Source organism: Moschus berezovskii, chromosome 5 (assembly GCF_049115385.1).
Source record: "Moschus berezovskii isolate FMDL1 chromosome 5, NW_MosBer_1.0, whole genome shotgun sequence".
In the NCBI taxonomy this organism is placed as follows: Eukaryota; Metazoa; Chordata; class Mammalia; order Artiodactyla; family Moschidae; genus Moschus; species Moschus berezovskii.
The window spans coordinates 19,130,422-19,148,669 of NC_142464.1; the positions used below are offsets into that span (position 1 = coordinate 19,130,422).

General features: G+C 38.4%; 1 protein-coding gene across 1 annotated transcript; it reads left to right on the forward strand.

Moving 5' to 3' along the window:
- Window positions 1-992: 992 nt before the first annotated feature.
- Window positions 993-1,379, forward strand: LOC129561457 (large ribosomal subunit protein eL37). The gene has a single exon (XM_055433968.2). It carries the CDS (start codon window positions 1,026-1,028, stop codon window positions 1,317-1,319), a length of 294 nt encoding a protein of 97 aa, XP_055289943.2. The 5' UTR covers window positions 993-1,025; the 3' UTR covers window positions 1,320-1,379.
- The last annotated feature ends 16,869 nt before the right edge of the window (window positions 1,380-18,248 follow it).

The window sequence follows — 18,248 nt, forward strand, 5'->3', positions numbered from 1 at the left end:
TCATGTAGGGGCAGAAATCTGATGATGCAAACTTCTTCCTGAAACACAGCCTGGCATCTCATCCATGGCAAATACTAGGCCAACACAAAAAGTTCCATTTTTCACTTGTACTGTCAAGACAGAGTGGTCGGACGGCCCATGTAAGTAAGGCAAAAGAACATATATAGTAGAACTCATGGAGCACTTTCGGTCAAGGAATGGCAGGACCACCAATCCACTGAGAGTGATTCTGATAAATTTGACCTGTGTATTACCTTAACCACCAGGTCGTCCTCCTGTAGCTCAGGAGAACACCTTTCCACCCTCACTGGCAGGCAATATCGCATAATCATGCTCTCACTGCAGTTCTTCAAGGTCAGGGTTTTCCTGTCTCCATGTAGATCTAGCTGGATTACAGAATTAGGTTTATGATTACAAAATCAAAGCTAAACAAACAATAAAAAAAAAATACCAATGAAAATATTGCATTGGGAAATTTACGTTCAGAGTCTAGAATTTATTTACAACTCATTTCTAAAAGTTTCCAGCCAGGATGTAAGACAATACGGCAAATAAACTTTAAATAACGCTAACAGTCATTCAAAACATGGAATCTCCTGAAAATATTACTTGAGCAAGAAAGAGTTGTTAAAAAATAGATTACTATATTTATGTCCCTAGAAGTAAGTCAATTTCTGTGAGGAAACCAGAAAATCCATCATTTTTCAAAAGTAATTATTAAGTAAAGTAGATATAGCTTTGAGATCTTGAATTTTTCCCCCAAAACTAAAAGTTAAAGCAAACATGGAAATTCTTCTTGTTTGCCTGTCCTGAGGAAATAGAAAAATTCATCTATCTTTGATGTTATTAATTCTTGTTAACAGTTTGTCCTACTTTTAAGGAATCCCCCCCCCAAAAAAAAAACAGAGAAAAACAATGAATTTAATATAATCGATAAAATTTTAAGCTTCCATAGCATAAAGTAACTCAAATTAAAAAGGAAAAACTGCTCTTCCGGACTCTTTGGTCTCGGTGGCAAAAGCAAGATGACGAAGGGAACGTCATCGTTTGGAAAGCGTCGGAATAAGACGCACACGCTGTGCCGCCGCTGTGGCTCTAAGGCCTACCACCTTCAGAAGTCGACCTGTGGCAAGTGTGGCCACCCTGCCAAGCGAAAGAGAAAGTATAATTGGAGTGCTAAAGCTAAAAGACGAAATACCACTGGGACTGGTCGAATGAGGCACCTAAAAATTGTGTACCGCAGATTCAGGCATGGATTCCGTGAAGGAACAACACCTAAACCCAAGCGAGCGACTGCTGCAGCATCCAGTTCATCTTAAGGATTTCAATGATTAGTCACACAATAAATGTTCTGGCTTTTAAAAAAAAAAAAGGAAAAACTGTCCAGGATACTTTAATGTTCAGTTTTCTTTTTTTTTAAACTTGGAACTTTTACAATTTGATTCTAATATATTCTCCAGCCTCATCTCCCATTACTTTCCAATATACATCTTTGGGGGTTTTGTTTGGCTTTTTCTTAATCTCATTAAACATTTTTTTAAATCTAAAAATACGCCTTGACTCTGGCATATGCTCCTCCCTTTCCATCCTGGAAAGCTTGTTCTCATCTTTCAGATTCCATTTCGGCATCATTGTCCCTGCAGTGCGGTTAGCTATATTATCCACTGCACTTTGCTCTTTTCTTCATAATGGCACCTACACACTGTATGCAATTTATTCTGTTTACATCTGTGTGCTATTTGAATATAAGCTCCGTGAAGCTAAGGGCTGTCAGTCACTTCTGTAGTTCTGTCTCCCAGCGTACACATGCCTCCTACAGCAGTAATTAAATGCGGTCCCTGGTGACCTCTGACCTTACCTCTGACCACTCTCCTTCCTGCTCCATATGCTTCAGAATTAAAAACCCTTCTGCTCCTCATCAAGCATGCCAAGAAAGTCCCCTTTTCAGGAACTACTGTTTCTCTGCCAGGAATGGCGTACCGGAGTCACAGAGGCTACCCTCTCAGGCCTCCAATCAAACATCCCCAACACTGCCTTTAACTACCTGAGTTTAAAAGCCACCTGTCACTCTCTAGCCCCCTACTGGGTTTTAGCTTTGGTCACGGAATTTATTGCCATCTAACACTGTCTGTCTGTTGACTTATGTCTCCACCTCTACCCTACCCCTCCTCCACTAGAGCATACTCACCACAAGGGGAGGGACATTGCTTCATCCAGGGCAGTGTGCGCGGCACTTAGAACAGGGCCTGTCACAGGGTGGGCACTGAGGCAACATTTCTTGAATGAATGAATGATCAATGCTTGAGTTAAACTGAATTGCAACTCTAGAAAAATATCAATGAGTACAAAGAATGGAATATAAATATGATTTTAAGATAATATAGCAATTAACCTCTTTTCAAATTTTTCTTTATTTTTATTGTATTGCTTTTTCAATAAAAATAAAATGGATTTTTAAAAAAGAAGGGAGAATCTTACAGACATACTATCTTTTATTGACTTTTGAAACTCATGTCAAAGGCAGGCAAGATGCCTCCAAGGTATATACTAGGAAAGTACAGTGGTTCTTAAATGAGTTCTGAGGCAGTTTTTGTGTTTATATTAAACATAATACATTAAATTAGTTCTACTATATTCTTCTGATAAGTGATCAATAAATATATAACACTGAAAGAGATTAGGGGACATATATAAGGAAAAACCGATTAGCCAATTGCCAGATTTTACAAGGACACGAAGCTAAAAGCAATTTTGTTAGCTCCTCTGTTCTGTCCATCTTTCCCTCTCCTGTCTACTTTTATGGAGCGCTTCAAGAAAACTGGTCCAGATGATGAGAAACTATTTTTTTAAGGAAAAATAGGTCAAGATTTTACAAAGTCTAATGACTGAAAGTCCTTCCTTCCTCCCAACCTCTTAGGCTGCATCTAAGTCTGGGCTGGTAGGGCTTCCCCACCCCTTTCCTCACAGCCAGCCTCTCTGCTATCAGGGCCTTCAGAGGGTTCAACAGTGTTACAAACTCGTATTTTAGGTCTGTTCTCTATAATGAACTTTCTCTGATCTCCCAAAGAATTTTAATATTCAAAGTCACAATTTGCATCCATTGGTGACTTCCGCTGCTGCTGCTGCTGCTGCTGAGTCACCTCAGTCGTGTCCGACTCTGTGTGACCCCATAGATGGCAGCCCACCAGGCTCCCCCGTCCCTGGGATTCTCCAGGCAAGAACACTGGAGTGGGTTGCCATTTCCTTCTCCAATGTGTGAAAGTGAAAAGTGAAAGTGAAGTCACTAGGTCATGTCTGACGCGTAGCGACCCCATGGACTGCAGCCTACCAGGCTCCTCTGTCCATGGGATTTTCTAGGCAAGAGTACTGGAGTGGCTTGCCTTTGCCTTCTCCGATTGGTGACTTCTAGGTAGGCAATAAATATTGCCGCTGGAATTAATTTAAAAAAATCAAAGCCTGCAGAAACAAAAGTGTTAACAGACACCTGTGAAGGACAAGGACTAACACAATAAAGTTGGGCGTAAGTTACCCACATGGAAACAACTACACATAACAAATGCATCACAGCAGGCATGGGAAATGATTAATGCAGACTTAGCCAGAGGGAGAACAGAGACAGAGCAAAGAGAAGGACACACTGCAAAGAAACGCACATAGGTCACTACACACGAGGAAGCACAGAATGAGCTCAAGTTAACTATAAATCTAACCATACTAGATTTGTATTTATGGAATGGGTAGCCCTCCCTGGAGAAGGGAATGACAACATACTCCTTGTCTAGGAAATTCCATAGACAAAGGAGCCTCGCTGGCTACAGTCCATGAGATCACAAAGAGTTAGACACAACTGAGCGACTAACACACACACTCAACCATAATACATGCCTACGATTGGTTTTATTTCCCAATGTTTATGGGATGACAGAGGATGAGATGGTTGGATGGCATCACCTACTCAATGGACGTGAGTTTGAGTAAACTCTGGGAGTTGGTGATGGACAGGGAGGCCTGGCGTGCTGCAGTCCATGGGGTCACAAAGAGTCGGACATGACTGAGCGACTGAACAGAAATGAACTGAACCAATGGCTCTCTACTGAACCATCCGTTAAATTCCTTTACTGAAGCCCAGATGTGGATATTATGTTTTGATATTATTTCAGACTTTTAAGTCAAATAACTATAATGTAAGCAATGGCAAGCCACTCCAGTACTCTTGCCTGGAAAATCCCATGGATGGAGGAGCCTGGTAGGCTGCAGTCCGTGGGGTCACTACAAGTCAGACACGACTGAGCGACTTCACTTTCACTTTTCACTTTCACACATTGGAGAAGGAAATGGCAACCCACTCCAGTGTTCTTGCCTGGAGAATCCCAGGGACGGGGGAGCCTGGTGGGCTGCCGTCTATGGGGTCACACAGAGTCGGACACGACTGAAGTGACTTAGCAGCAACAGCAGCAGCAACTGAACTTTGTATTTTATATTTTAAAAACACCACGTCTGGTTTGAACTTCTACTTATCCTTCCAGAACAAATTCAAACATCACCTTCTATAGCACCCATTCCATCCCACCCTACTCTGGGGGCTTATAAGACTCCCTGAATATTCTTCTTTCATCAGCTTTATGGATTGAGACATCTCTGCTTACTCTTTGACTCTCATAAGACTGTGATCTTCTTGAGAAAAGTGACTTTGTCTATTATATCTGTAACAACAATTTTAGGCAACAAAAGCTCATTAATGTATCAATGAACAAAAAGGTTAAAAGTCAACTATACTAAGAAAAGCATTTTGAAAAATATAGAAGAGTTCTGGGTTCATTTAAAAATACACTGGAGCTACAGTTTCGAAACTGTAGCTTTTAATCCCTTCTGGATTAAAAGAAAAAGCCGTAAAATCTGTCTACTCCTGGAATTCTACTCTATAAATATTTAAAAGCTAATACACAAGATATGCCTACACCAGCAAAAATGAGTAAGCCCAACAATGCTGATCTGTTATTTCAGTAACCTTGTGATTCTCACATCACCTGCATCAGTGGTCATTTTTATAGATTGTACAAACTGAAAAATTCAGACTAATGGTCTTTTCCAGCGTTCAGATAGATGTAGTCACGTAAGTAAAGAAAACAGCATTATAAGATTATACTTCTAAGGCATCTAATATTTACAATCCAAAGGATTTTAAGCTAATCATTTAAACACTGTGAGTCTATATTTCTTATCCAAACAGGGGACTAATAACACCTTTTCTATGTTTCTCAAAGGTTCATTGATTGTCTCAAGTGGTATAAGGACTCAGAAATACTTTGAAAAGTACTTTAAGGACACAGTTATTCTTAATCACAGAAATTTATTTTAGCAGCACAGAATGATTATATGTCATAATCACTACAATACAAAACGATGTGTTGAATATATCTTCTAAATAGAACTATCATCTTGCTTAGCAATTTTATTTAAGCAGCTACAGAAACAGGGCTTTTAAACTGTGTTACTTAAAAACAATCACCAGAGGGGGAGAAAAGGAAATAACCATGTTAAACTTCTGAAATTTAAGAATATCTCCATAATCATTTAAATGGGATTCTACTTGATGACACAACCCATCTAGTTCTAAAACAATAGCCCTACATTTATTCAATTATGGATTAATAATGCTTAGTTGTTGTTTTTTAAAATAGCCTTATTTTTAATACCATTACTCTAAAGACAATCCTCAGTTGTTGCTTGAATATAGCAATCATAATCACCTTCTAACAAAAGCAGAGGAAGCTCGCTAGTCACTAAAAGTTCATGCTGTCCTTTCACAGAAAAGTATTGTTTTTGGAAAATGGCCACCCACTGAAGACCCTGTCTTCTTGTTCCCTTTACATCTGGTTAGACTATAAGACATTGCTATTGTTCAGTCACTAAATCGTGTCTGACTCTTTGCGACCCCACAGACTGCAGCACGCCAGGCTGCCCTGTCCCTCACTATCTCCCAGAGTGTGCGCACACTCATGTCCATTAAGTCAATCCAATTGTCTCATCCTCTGTCGCCTCTTCTCCTCCTATTGGAGTAGGGAATGGCAAACCACTCCAGTATCCTTGCCTTGAGAACCCCATGAACATTAAGACAGATTATGGAACCCAAATAGAAGGAATACCCACCGCTTTCAGATGAAAACATCCTGCACAATTCTCCACATTTTCCTTAGTTGGTCAACCCTGAGGGAGACCTCAGAAGCCCAATGTTAGCAGAAACAGAGTTTCTATCAACCCGAGTCTCTAAACAAACACATATAAAGCCAAGTCCCTGACAACGGCATGCAGAAGATGTAAGAACCTCAACTCCCAATCGACCATCATTGCACTAGACTTTATGTGAACAAAAACTAAGCTTCTTCTGTGCAAAGACATGAAATTTCAGGCTTTTATGTGATAGTGACCATCAGCCATAACTCTTACATCACCTAAATTTAGCATAAAATCTTAAATATCCAAGAGAATTTTCAGAAAAAAAAATAACATGAATGAATGATTTTTCCAGATACATAAATATTTTCTGTACTAAACTTGCTATTGGCTAGTATCTTTAATGAGATTGAGATTTCTTATTTCCTAATCAATGCTGTCATTATAAATCAACGCATCTATGTTATGGCTTCAAAATTCAAGGCCCACGTGATTTTGCTTGGCCTTATAGAGTGGGAGGAATACATTGTAATCCTCCTTATCCATGCCTTATATCCATCATGGACCTGGTTTGGGACTGAAAGAAGATGGAGTTGAGAACAAGATGCAAGTCATTTGTGTAATCTAATTGAAGTTACTTCTAATTCCTAGCAGTAACTAGGAAATTACATGGAAATGCACCGTTCCAACCAAATGAAGCTGAGGGCATATATCAATTATGCCCTCATAACTCGAGAGGAACTCACACTACTTGCGCCCAAGGTACCAAGACATGTTTCCACCTTTGAGATTCAGACAGATTTAAAAGTCTTGGGCAGAATCAGTTTCACAAAGATGGCTCAACATTTATAACAAAATTTACACAATATTTTAAGAAACATAACAATGAGCCCTAAATATATTAAATTTAAAGAGAGAACTAAGAATAAATTACAGACACATTCTGTTTTGTAATATTCATAAGATGAAAAGTATGTTGAGTCAGAATATTTGAACCATGTTTTCTCTCCCCTCTTGTACAATATTCTCAACTGAAGCAGTTATCCACAACAGAGGAATACTCTCATCATGTTTCAAATACTAAAGCTGAACTGGTTTTGTAAACAGTCCAATGGATAAAATGGAAACAGTGAACTGTATGCTAAAACTAAATGTGTTTCATTAAACTTTAATAATCATGGCATCTCATCATTAATAGTAGTATAATATTATTAAATAAGTTATTAAAATGTTTAACTATTATAAAACCTGAAAATAAAAGTAATCCTACAGAAATAAGTAATACATTCTTATACTAAATGAAGTTGAATTACTATACACATTTTGCTACATGTTTAAACACAAAATGTCGATCATGCAAATCCAAATCCAAGGTGGTATAAAATGTAAAATTTTTGTATATTACAGATTTTCATGTATGATTTATTGGGCAAATATTTATCAAGTACTTAGAAGGCGCAGCTACTGTACTAATTGCTGGGAATATAAGTAGGATCAAGTTATTTTACAGGGAGCAAGATGAAAAAGTATAGAATGACTGAGTTTACTTAAGTAGGAAAGATTTTCTCAGAGAAACAGGATCTAACCCAAGACTTAACAGACTGGCCAATTTTGCCTGTTATTAACAAATAATTTTTCATCATCATTAAAAGCACTTATAAAATTATCTGAAGTCTGAACCAGCAATTATTACATGTTCTCTACAAGTGATTTAAATAATTTATTCAACCATCAAAACACCTTGGGCCCAAAGAAGAAGAATAAGGCAAGATTCTGCTATGAATAGTTGACATGACAGCAAAAATTTCCCCAAGAATTGTCAATGATAATAAATTTTTCACACCAAAGAACAGGTCTTTTTTAAAATTCTATTAAATATTCGGCTTCTTATTACTTTATTACTAAACAGTCCTTAATGTCATGCTGCTAGGATCGAATTAGTGATGAACTCAAAATTCAATGGAAGCCAGCTTCATTAACTGGGAAAAAATGCCCAGTCATTCCAGCAGGGCATCAAAGACTGCTACCCTAGAGTGGAATACACTCCTTCTAAACTTAAAAGCAATCAATATACATAGGAGATTCCCACTGATATCAGTTTATGCTGAGCTTAAAAATCTAAAGTGGTAAGTGGTTCTAGATATACACAGTAAAAATCTTATTAACAGGCCTAACTAAATGAAAAGACAGTCAAGTTAGTGAAATCTCTGTATCATAATATTTTCAAAAAGAAATTCAACTTCTTTAAAAAACACCAAACATTAGATTTCTAGGGTCTGATAAGAATGATACATGTTTTGTAAGTAATTCCTCTGAAGAGCTTGAAAATAGTTTGTTCATGTATTTTATAGATTAAAATCTTCCCACACAATTTTGTTTCTACTGTCAATGTGTCTCTAATGGATCAATGTGGAGGTTACCACACTGTCCTTACTGGGCTTGACTGTATCTTTTTTCTCTGTCAAACTTTCCCTTTCCACCCCTGTTATTTCCTGTTCACAGTATCCCTGGTTTCACTTTCTGCCACATCTCCCTTTGCCTTTTTGTCCTAGGGAGACTGATTCCAAATACAAAGGTGTAAAAAATAAAAATATCAGTGAATTACTTGCCCACTAACCACCAGGTGATGGCACAAACAGGAAAACTAGTGAACAGCCTAAGCCAATTACAGATATAACAGATTTTTTTGCCAAGTAGCAGAATTTCTTGCCTTCCATGTGAAGGGCTTTTAAAAGTCTTGCATATACCTATACTACTTCCAGGCTTGAGAATTTTAACCTGTAAGAGCATAAAATCATGAAATCAGTTTTCCTGTGTAAGTTAGTCACTCACAATTATAATCACCTAAAACTGGTCATGGCTTGGAGGTTCCTTAAAAAACTAAAAATAGAGTTATCATATGATCCAGCATTCCCATTTCTGGGCACATATCCAGAAAAGAGAAACACTTTAATAAAAAAAGATACATGAACCTCAATGTTCAAAGCAGCACTATTTATAATAGACAAAACATGGAAACAACCTAAGCTTCCACCAAGAAAAGATGGATAAAGAAGATGTAACACCACTTACACATGGAATCTAAAAAATGATACAAATGAACCTATGTACAAAACAGAAAGGGATTTACAGACACAGAGAACAAACACGGTTACCAAAGGGGAAAGGACGTGGAGGGAATAAATTAAGAGGTGGTGATTAACAGATATGCACTGCTGCTGCTGCTGCTGCTGCTGCTGCTGCTAAGTCACTTCAGTCGTGTCCGACTCTGTGCGACCCCATAGACGGCAGCCCACCGGGCTCCCCCATCCCTGGGATTCTCCAGGCAAGAACACTGGAGTGGGTTGCCATTTTCTTCTCCAATGTGTGAAAGTGAAAAGTGAAAGTGAAATCGCTCAGTCGTGTCTGACTTGTAGTGACCCCACGGACTGCAGCCTACCAGGCTCCTCCATCCATGGGATTTTCTAGGCAAGAGTACTGGTATATACAAAATAGATAGCAACAGGAAATTTAGTATAGAACAAGGAACTATATTCAATGCCTTGCAATAACCTATAATGGAAAAGAATCACTTTGCTGTATACCTGAAACACTGTAAATCAACTGAATTTCAACTTTTACAAAAGAAAATAATAAAAATAAATAAATAAATTGGTTATAGCTCAATTTAGAAAGTGACCTTTCACTTTGGTTAGAATCTAAGGTCTATAGAGAATAGAGTCTATATCCATTACATTGGGTACATTCTTTCAAAATGATATGGGAAGGAGGCTTCCAGAATGTGCACTTATTTTTCCATCAAACAACTGAAAAGGCATCCCACGGTTTTTATACTTTATTATTCCTGATTTTTAGTCTTCTAGTGACAACGAATAACAATGAAAAATACAACCATTAGAGGCTGATTGTGAAACAACAGACTGCTATAACAAATAAAACCAATTCTACCTTAATAAACCACACACAAATCTCCTCCATAGGAGGGTGTTGCTGCTGCTGCTGCTCAGTCACGTCAGTCGTGTCCGACTCTGTGTGACCCCATAGACAGCAGCCCACCAGGCTCCCCCGTCCCTGGGATTCTCCAGGCAAGAACACTGGAGTGGGTTGCCATTTCCTTCTCCAATGCATGAAAGTGAAAAGTGAAAGTGAAGTTGCTTCAGTCGTGTCCGACTCTTAGTGACCCTATGGACTGCAGCCCACCAGGCTCCTCCGTCCATGTAGGTAGAATAGTGAAAAGGAGTCCAAAATGGCGGCAGCTAAAAGACAAGGAAGGGAAAAGCCCGCAAAAATAGAACAGAGGACGGTCAGAGGAAGGTCCAAGGACCGGCGTGAGGACTTCAGGTAGACGAGCACTCCTGACTAAGCCCAATTTGCACAGTGCAGGCCCGGGGGGAGAAAAAACATAAAAAGAGGAGCCAAAGCTATCTCTCTTTCTCTCCCTCTCTCCCTCTCTGCCACGCCCTGGGGGTGCTCCCCTCTTCGCGTCTTTGGGTCACCATGCCTTCACGCCTCGAAGATGGATTTTCCTGCTATCTTCTAAATAAAATAGAGCTGTAACACTGAGTTGTAACACTGATTTGTCTAAGAGATATAACATGTTCCGATCGAGAACTGAGAGCTATAACACGGTGTGTCCAAGACCCAAGAGCTGTGACATGCCGAGGGGGCTTTAATATCCGTCACCCCAAATCTTTGTTGTGACGAGGCAAAGAACCAAGGAGCATACACTCGCCTGACAAGAGCAATAGCAACTGTTTTGCTCTAGAGATCATCTTAAAGCCCAGCTAACCATTGGCATGTTCATAATTCTTGGAAGTCACAGAGGACCACAGACAAATTAGCTAGAATTGTATCCACCAGAAGCAAGACATTAAGAATGTCAGGGCAGCAACTGGCTGCTCTCTCTTCAATGGTTAAAAGTGCCTTCTGCTTTCATCGTTGATTAGTTTTGAATATTCTTTGCTTCAGTTCTTGTGTAGGTTCCATCTGTTTTATCATGAGAATTTTTGGAGCAAGTGAGCTTTCTCTAGGTTTTAATTTTTCATTTTTAGGAAAGAAATGGTTTATATGAAATATTCTGCAACTTCCCATCTGAACCTCCATTTGAAACTCCCCTCTACGAGTCTCTAATTTGAGAATTAGCAATTTTATTTGGATGTTAAGCTCTGAGTTTAAGAAGAAAGCAGCTTACTACTTTGCATTATTTTTACATGAATGACTAATCCTAAAATACCCTCTGGCAGTTGGGCCTTCTAAGTGAGTGCTTCAGACATTGCTAGATACTGTGCAGCAGAGGTTTTACAATCAGTCTACCTGGGAGGTTCCAAAGTTTGGTCCATTGACCTTGAGAGCACTGCCTGGTTTTTCATAGCCTCGGTTTCTTCATCTTTAAAATAGCAATAACAACAGTATATCACAGGACTGAGGAGAAGGATCACTGAGACAAAGTATGTTTTGCATAATGCCTGGCACATGAATTGTTCAATTCATGTTTTGAATTCAAAACATACTTATATGTTTTTACCTTTCTTTTCTCTACTAGACTGTAACTAGACAGAGAATATTGACAGCTACTTGTTAATGTGTCATCGTAGACCCCCAATCTAGAGACCTGGCAGTCAGCTTTACACCCAATCTATATCTCTTGATCTCACCTGTGAATGTTTCTTGAATTATTCTTCCCATCCCTGACTACCAATACCCTCATTGAAGAAGTCCCCATCTGTTGCCTGGATGATAATCACATCCTATATGTCTTCCTGCCTGCATAGCTGCCAAAGTGACTTTTCTATAATACAAATATTGCCATAATTTCTTCTCCTGATCAAAACTCCTAAAGGACAACTGCCTAAAGGACAACGTACCTTAGTTTTTAAGGATCTCAAAAAATATAGTGCCTGCTCACCTCTTTGTATACCAGGGGAAAAAAATCACAAAGATCTTATGGAGAGCATCAGGGAAGGTTTAAGCAGTAAGGCAGAAAGAGAATCAGAACAGTATATTGTTGTGTAACAAACATCAATAGTATTTCTCCTTTCTCAAATAGGTAGGACTGCTGCTCTACAAATTTAGTAATAAAACAGCTAAAGAAAACACAGCAGGACAGGCTCACACCTGGGTATTTTTCTATTCTGACGAGAAAGAGGAAAATTTCTATCTACCACAAAATTAATAAACTTTTAGAAGGCAAAGAATTTGGTGCTGTTGACTCTATGAGGTTTAAGCTTAATTTTAGGGAAAAAAAAACATAATTCATCTGTGTCCAGCCTATGCCTCAGACAGGCTGTAGCTCTAACCACTAAATCACTAGTAATATGGTGCTTCACTTGACCTTATTTCCCCAGACATCACTGCCACTACTGACCAGCGGCATCCAATACACTGAGAGAATAATGTCACAAACAATCCTCAGCAACTCTGCCTTCTGGTAGTGCTGCTCCTGCCAATGACATCACAGCCTGTCAGCTCAATATGCTACTGGCATATGGACTCACTTTAAGTGGTGGTAATAAATAGCATCGGGCCATCCAGTTGCACTCCATTTTGAGATCACATTACAAAGCAGCATGAAGTCCTGGGCAAGGCAGGAGGTCTGATGCTATTTTACTGTCTCCTTAGTATCACTATGTACTTGAAAAGGAAAGGAAATCATGAGAAAAATGTGAACATAATCCTCTAACAATTATTTTAGAAATGTAGGTTATAAACTTCTTTCTTACATGTTTTACAGGCATCAGAGAAAGTCATTATGAGTCCAGTTTTAAAGAGGAATAAATTGAGGTTCACTTGAGTTTTCCAAGGTCACTCAATAAGATGTAGCCATCATGTATTTTGTCTTCATAGTTTCTGTATTTTTGGATGAGCAGAGCAGATAAAACTGTACTCAGTAGCGTCTGTCTTTCACGCAGGCATATTCAAGATATGGGAGCAGGGCCCCTCTTGAGAAGGTTGGGCTTGGACTATTGTTCTCTGTAATAGTGTGGATGGCCAGCTGCTGGCTTTGATTCAGTAGCCAGTTGTAAAAAGTGAACAACACTTGCATAGAAGCAAAGTAGAAAGCAGCCTTCCTTGGGGACAGTTTGAACTCAATAAATAGCTCCATTAGTTTAAGGCGGCAGATATGCACAGGGATACAGAATAGAACTCACAAAGACACATTTCTTTCTGCCTTTACTAACTGGATCTAACTTCTTTCAATGGTTACTGGTTAACAGAACTGGACAGATGGTCCTTAAAATTGAAGGGACACTAAAGGTTCATTTCACTCATCCGCCTGTCATTCAAAGAACCACACTTAACACAATTTCAGATTTTTAACGTTTAAATTTCTTTAAAATTTTTCCTAATTATGAAAGCCACATAAGCTCACTGAAAAGATTTTGAACTACACAGAAAATTATCAAGAAAGAAATTAAAGTCACCTAAAATTCAATACTCTAGATATGACCATTGCTGTTTTTCGTTTCCATTCAATTCTTTATGTGTATGCTTTTATTTTTGTTCTCAAATTTAACTTTATTAATCCTGTTTTTTCTCTTAACATTATATGAGAGAAGCCTGATTATGTGATGAGATACTTCCTGGTAAATACTGTTGAAAAATATTAAATTTAAATGGCTGATGAAATTATTTGCAGGGCAGCAAAGAAGACACTAAACATAGAGAACAAACTTATGGACATGGGTTGGGGGGAGGAAGGAGAGGGTGAGATGTATGAAGAGAGTAACATGGAAACTTACATGACCATGTGTAAAACAGATAGCCAGTGGGAATTTGCTGTATGACTCAGAACTCAAACTGGGGCTCTGTGACAAAGTAGAGGGGTGGGGTGGAAGGAGGTGGTAAGGAGGTTCGAGAGGGAAGGGACATATGTATACCTATGGCCGACTCATGTTGACTTTCGGCAGAAACCAACACAATTCTGTAAATAAATTATCCTTCAATAAAAAATAAGTTAATTGAAAACATTTTGCACTTTCTCTCTTATGAATATAATATAATATGTTTACCCTTGTTTCTATGGTTCAACAGTAAAGTTCACTTTGCTATTGACAAAGTTGCAATGATCATCCATTTACAGAAATGGTTGTTCAAATTTGTTCAAATGATTACTTCCTTAAATTCTTACAGAGGGAATTACTAGCTGAGGAAATATTAAGAGTTTATGACTTGTTGGGCTTCCCAGGTGGTGCTAGTGGTAAAGAACCTACCTGCCAATGCAGGAGACACAGGTGATGTGGGTTTGATCCCTGGGTTGGGAAGATCCCCTGGAGGAGGAGGAGAAGGCAACCCACTCCAATATTCTCGCTTGGAGAATCCCCATGGACAGAGGAGCCTGGCAAGCTACATCCACAGGGTCACAAAGAGTTAGATACGACTAAAGTGATTGAGCGCGCACACACACACACACACACAGATTTTTTAATACAACTATGACTCTTGTTTTCAAAAAAGCACCAGAAATATATAAGAGGGACTCTTAACCTTCATCACCTTTAAATAATATGTTTTATATTTATATTTGAATTTGCTAATCCAAAAGCTTGTAGGACTTCCCTGGTAGTGCAGTGGATAAGAATCCTCATGCCAGTGTAGGCAACATGGGTTTGATCCCTGGTCTGGGAAGATTCCACATGTCATGGAGCAACTAAGCCTTTGGGCCACAACCTTGGAGCCTGTGTGCTGCAAGTACTGAAACCCACAAACCTAGAGCCTGTGCTCCAAAACAAGAAGAGCCACCACAGTGAGAAGTCTGCACACCTCAACAAAGAGGAACGCTGCTCACCACAACTACAGAAAGCATTGGCAAAGCAGTGAAGACCCCAGCAGTCAAAATTAACGATAAAAATAAATAAACAAAAGTTTGCAAGTATTCCTGAATTGTCTTTTGTTTTTAAAGATATTCAGAGAATGGGATTTTACATCCTCCCTTGACAAAATCCCACATGAATGATTGAATACAGATTGAATATAACGAAGTTTAAAATGCTATAAACACTTGTTGTTGTCACTTGATGCAGAATAAAGTTAGGAACAAGAGATAAAGTGAAATGGAACATGGAGGTAATTTAATCATATCTCAAAAGATTTCTTGGTGTCTTAAATACACATAACAAATATATATTTATCTTTACTCATCAAAAAGGTATGTCAAATTTGTCAACCTGAGTATTTTAACTCTTGTATCTCCTTCTATGGACATGAATTTGAGCAGAACTCCAGGAGATAGTGGAGGACAGAGGAACCTTGTGTGCTGCAGTTCATGAGATCACAGAGTTGGACACGACTTAGCCACTGAACAACAACAACAATCTCCTTTTATATTACAAATTCTCTTAGCTTCATAATACATTGAAATGTAATGAAGTCATTGACTATTCACAGTTGCAAAAATTCACTGATAAATTAAGCATGAGAAGTGGCACAAACTCCTCCCTTTCCAAGATAAAACTCAACACTGACCCTGCTGCAGACTTACAATAAGATAACTAATTATCTAATATTTCTCAGCCCACAGATGGATAGAAACGTCACTTAGCTTTTTTTTCTCCTACCTTTCCTCCCTTCTACAATGGTAAGTAGGTATGGAAAAACCAAACCAACAAAAAAGTTTTCAGTCTTGGAAAATCAGATTCTAATTGCTAATCAGATGCTAGATTTCTTACAAAAAATGTACTGAACTATTTCCTACAAAAATCAAACATGATCAATACTCAAATATAATGGATTGTACATTTCAATGCTTAGAATATGAAATTCTACAGTGAATTAAAAAATCATTTCTTAATATCATCTCCTTCAGAAAGTGTGCCTGATTAAGTGGATCAATCTACAGTTTACAAAGCTTAGTTAATAGCCTCACAATTGGGTTTTAGAAATACTGATACTGGAAGAAAGTCAATAATTCGCAAGATTATAATGCCTCCAAGCAATGTTTTTTCAAAATATAGTAAGTACTCTTAGCCAACTAAGAACAGAATCTCTTGGAATATCTCTTTCAGTGCAGATACCTGAACCTTTTCTAAGCTACTAGATGAGAATCTCAGTAAGGTTGGAAAAAAAAAATTTTTTAACAACTTCCTCACATATTCTTTTGCACACTAAAGACTGAGAAAGTCAAATGGTTTTTGTACATAAAGCAAAATAGCTCTTGTTGCCAAATATCAACCTAAAGATATTTAACCAGATCACCACATCCAAAACTACCTTACATTTAAATTCATGTGACTTTGAAGAGGTTTTCCACTTTAGTTCCTGTCCTAATGTCCTAAATGAGGATCTTTCAACTGTAGACCTTGATAATATTTCCGTTTCAAATGGATGTCCTCAAAATTCACCTCTGAAACCCATTACAATCCAATATACTGTGCCACTGCCATTCTACTGCACATGGGTTTGGTGGCATGTGGCAGACGGGGAAGAAGAAGGGCCTGTGAAACTTTATCCACAGAAACCTGAATGCCAGAACAGACCTGATGAATACAGGGAGAGGGCCTAGCATGGGAGCTTAAGCATTATTTACCTCTTTAAGAGGAATTAAACAAGTAACTGCAAATAGTAACTTAGAGAGGTTTTGCTAAATGGCAGACTATTTTATGAATGGCTATTTGCCAATGGTGCCTCCAACCAAAAAAAGGCAGTATATCACATATAATTATTAAGACATCACTTTTCTCAAATATGTATTAATCATAGTTAAGGAAATTATCACATGGGACTCTATGGTGTGAGAGATAATACGAGAGCTCCTGATCTGAGACGCATACACTTTGAATAGCAACATATGGGCTTCCCTTGTAGCTCAGTCGGTAAAGAATCTGCCTGCAGTACAGGAGACCCGGGTTCAGTCCCTGGGTTGGGAAGATTGCCTGAAGAAGGAAATGGCAACCCACTCCAGTATCCTTGCCTGGAAAATCTCGTGGACACAGGAGCCTGGTGGGCTGTAGTTCATGGGGTCGCAAAGAGTCGGGCACAACTGAGCGACTAACACTTACTTAAAGTACATTTTTTATTACCATGTTTCATTGAAGTATAATTTACAATGCTGTCTAAAGTGCATTTTTATATCTATGCCTATCATGATATCTATTATATCATGAGACACTTTCAACCTTGTGGTAAGAGTAACTCTTAGAGCATGAGAAAAAAGGTTGCTGAAATATCCCGTCATTTCACACATGTACTTGAGCTTTTGCTAGCCCAAAATAATTAATACAAATCCATGGTACTTTTCATAACAACAATCAACTGTGTACTCCTTTTATCATAATCATTCTCAGTGTTCTCAGAACTGGGCCCATTCTTTCTCACCCTTGCCTTTGGCCCTCCTCCTGGATGTCCAACTCTGCCAATCAAAATTTCACACATGTAAAGTCCATTGAAATATTACCTCCTTCAAGAAATTTTTCCTGATGGCCTCAATAGAATGTAATTCACCCCCCTTCTAAATCCTCATACTTTTCAAAGAGACAGACCATTATAAACACTGTCCTTTAAACATCTACTGGAACTTGGCCATGTACCTTTTCACTTCCTTTAGACTAGCTGTTCTTCCTCAAATCCAGTGGCGCATTATGTATATGAAGAGACATATGAAAAATACTGAGGCCACAAGCCTCACCTAAGACTTCTTAAATCAAAGTATCTGGGGAGTGAGAACCAGGCATCAGATTCTAACATATGGCCACAGCTGAGAATCACTATCTTAGATGGTAGGCTCTCCAAAGGGTCGCAGTAGGTCTTAGGCATAAATATTCATAACAGTACACTCAGTTCAACTCAATAAATATTTACTGAGGCCCTTAAACACAGTAGGCATTTAATAACTACACATCAAATTGAACATGAAAATTTTCCATACTTGAACCCTGGGAAGAAAAGGAAAGCACATCAATCAAAAAAGTTTTATTCTTCACAACACATTCTTTAGTGATAGACTGTCAATAACAGAACAAATCCTTCTGTGAAAAAAGAAAAAGAAAAGGTGAAATTGCTGATATATTCCTCCACTCAAATGTTCACTCTGTAAATTAAGATTTTCCATAAGACTGGGTCCAATTTACTTTTCATTTTTC

Coding starts and splice junctions, on each gene's coding strand:
- LOC129561457 (XM_055433968.2), top strand. CDS start 1,026: ATGACGAAGGGAACGTCATCGTTTGGAAAGCGTCGGAATAAGACGCAC.